Source organism: Etheostoma cragini, chromosome 14, assembly GCF_013103735.1.
Source record: "Etheostoma cragini isolate CJK2018 chromosome 14, CSU_Ecrag_1.0, whole genome shotgun sequence".
NCBI lineage: Eukaryota > Metazoa > Chordata > Actinopteri > Perciformes > Percidae > Etheostoma > Etheostoma cragini.
In genome coordinates, this window is record NC_048420.1 from 1,008,264 (window position 1) to 1,011,427 (window position 3,164).

The window sequence follows — 3,164 nt, forward strand, 5'->3', positions numbered from 1 at the left end:
CCCCCCCCCCCCCCCCCCCCCCCCCCCTCCCCACTGTCTGTTTCCTCAGGGTTTTTTCCGCCGAAGCATCCAGAAGAACATGGTGTACACGTGTCACCGGGACAAGAACTGCATTATCAACAAGGTGACGAGAAACCGCTGTCAGTACTGCCGCCTGCAGAAGTGCTTTGGAGTGGGAATGTCCAAAGAGTGTGAGTTTCAGACCCAATTTACACAGCGTGGAATTGAAATATTGACATGGGTTTACTATCCATAGGTTTCAGAGGCTTTTCCAAACAAACAGGAACACAATTCAGGGGGAATAATGATTTGTTTTTTATTTAACTTTTTTAATTTTACTCATGAAAATGTCATGAATACCTTTTTTATTTGAAATTATTACCAGTTAGTCCAGATAGATGAACACTGAAAACAACTGTGAAACTGTGGGGGGAAAAAACTGTGCAATAATTCTCTTTACGTTTTGAATTACAGTGACATTTCAACTCTAATGGAGGAGTAACAATTTAAATGCAGCATGGGTTTTGGTGCTGTTGCTGAATGTATATTTCTGAGATATAAATATTAAAATAACCAGCTTTACGTCTTACACAGCTCTTTGGAGAGTCAACTCGACTCAACACTAGGGGCAGACAATCCCAAAAGAACGTAGTCTTGATGCTTGGCTCCAAAGTGTTGTGGATTTGAAAGTGATATGAGACGTCATGGGGAACTCAACCCACACCTCTGCATTACCCTACACATATTAGACTACTTTATTAAAACCAAAAAGTTATTAAAGACATTCTGCAGCGTAGGATGTATTGAGCACATCACTGTGATACAGCTCATGCTGAAACTCTAGGACAAACCCCTGTGAGGTTTTCAGGCCCTTTCAAGGTGAATTCTATTTAAACCGAGATGGCTTTTCTACAGAAGACATTTTGACATGTGGCGTTGGAAAAACACAGACAATAAAATGAATATTGGCTGAATTCCATTTAGCTCCTTCAGTTTCAGGCTCCTGGTGTTGTTCATGCTGGCTCACTGGGACGGCTGAATAGAACTGGCCTATCGTTCACGTTATTAGTTACACCTGTGCTTTTCTCTGCAAAGTCTTTCCACCCACATTTGACGTCCCTACACATCAGGATGTTATATTTTCTGCTGCATTAAACAGTGTGCAGCATTGTTTACAGTGCACACATAAAAAAGTGTAATGTATGAGCAGAGAATTGGATATTAAATGCATATGAACTGCTAATACAGTGATGCCTGTGATGCCACAGTTCATTCCAAGTGGTATTTTTTAAATTGGACATTTTTATTATGAGCTTTTTACAAAAAATGTAATTATCAAATTTTTTTTTAACATAAGAAATCAATACCAACCCATTCCAGGATTAATGACTATTTCCCTGCTTTTTAATGGTCTCTAAAACAATTTATAACCACACCTGTGTTTATACTGCACTGTCACTGGGAGTTGGCCGAAAATGGAAGCAAGATCCAAATAAATATAGAGTAGTTTGCATGTTATACTGTAAGATAGAATATAGAAGCAAGCAGAGAACATATGGTAATGCATAGTACCCTTGGGTCCATCTTCTACATGTTTCTAACCTAGTATTTCAGCTAGCACGGAGGAGTTGCATCATTGACAAAGAGTTGTCGAACATCCACCCAGTGGGATCTGAGAAACCATTTCATGAACAGATAAAAGCAAAACAGCTGTGACTGGCTGCTGCCAATGCCCCCCCGCTCCACTGTCATCCACAGGAACAGTTTGCATTTCACAGGTTATTGGCATCCTTTGATTGCATCAGCATTTATAGCTCAGGTCCACTTCATGCTCCATAAGCCTCAGGGGAGGGGGGGGGGGCAATCCTTTCTCTTATGCAGCTTCACACCTCAGCAGAGGAATCATAGAAAAGATGATGTCTTAATATCCCTAGGCTACCCCCCACCTACCACCCACAGGGGCCACTGAAAAGAAAGGAAGCTATTCCCTCTCCTACATCCATGGATGGAGGTGATTGGTTCCATTCAAGGGCGCTCTCCTATATCCATGGATGGAGGTGATTGGTTCCATTCAAGGGAGCTCTCCTACATCCATGGATGGAGGCGATTGGTTCCATTCAAGGGAGCTCTCCTACATCCATGGATGGAGGTGATTGGTTCCATTCAAGGGAGCTCTCCTATATCCATGGATGGTGGTGATTGGGTCCTCAGCGTCCTGCTTTGAACGTCAACAACCAAGACTGTGCTGACTAGAAGTTCCTTTGACTCTAGGAACCAAAGGGTTTGCAATCGTGTCCCAAATCTGTTGGCAGATACCATGAGGGAGATCTATTGACTTTTTCAAGCGAAGTGCCTAAATGCAGACTCATTTTGTAGGGGTCAGCTTATTAACGCTGGGTGTGTGGCTCTCAGCATCAGATGACCAATGCAAAAATCTCCCTTCAGTGTCTGGATGGGACGCACCGGGCCGAGCAGAACAGCAGCTTGACCGCCGCGCTGTGAGATGACGTAGTATTAAGAGCCACAACGGTAGAGAGTAGTTTAAAAGACCTCAAATCCACGTAAGGTTGGTTGGGGGTAGGGGTGGATGGGTCAAACAACACAGGGCTGTCACCCAAGAAACCAGATGTCCTGTTCTTGTCCCGAATGTCTCTGAAACGTACATTTTGTAACACAACCCCAAATCTTATCCAAAACCTAACTGTCCAGTTCTTGTCCTGCGTGTCAGTTGGAAACGTGCGTCCCAACCAAGCTCGTCTAGATAAGACGATAACGAATACTTTTACGCCAAATACACCTGACCGAGCAGCGCTTTTTAATGCAATGGAAGTACAAATGTGTTGCAAGCCACTACTTTTTTAAATAGCTTGTACGTGTTAAGGGTGTCACCAAAATCATGACGAATCCTCTGTAGTCCATGAATAGTTGTCATGGATATCTGGTCAGTAGTTGCTAAGATATCCGGTATTCAGCAGAACGTTGGGCAGACTGACTGACATTCCTCAGATGGTATTAAGATGGCATGCAAAGAAAATGTTTGTTATTCAAGCAAATATGGCTATTTCCTAATGAAAAGTAGGGCGCTGAGAGCATCTGCTTTTGCTTGTGTAGAACTTTGTAACTCTGTCTGTGATTTGTGTTAGACAAAAACTTCACTTACATAC

At 42.8% G+C, this 3,164-nt stretch overlaps 1 protein-coding gene across 1 annotated transcript in view; it reads left to right on the forward strand.

Moving 5' to 3' along the window:
* Positions 1 to 3,164, forward strand: part of LOC117956834 (retinoic acid receptor beta-like) — a 73,355-nt gene that overhangs the window by 33,941 nt on the left and 36,250 nt on the right. The window contains exon 3 of the mRNA XM_034892125.1: positions 50 to 191. Within this exon, the coding sequence (XP_034748016.1) occupies positions 50 to 191 (142 nt within the window). The remainder of the gene's footprint in view (positions 1 to 49; positions 192 to 3,164) is intronic.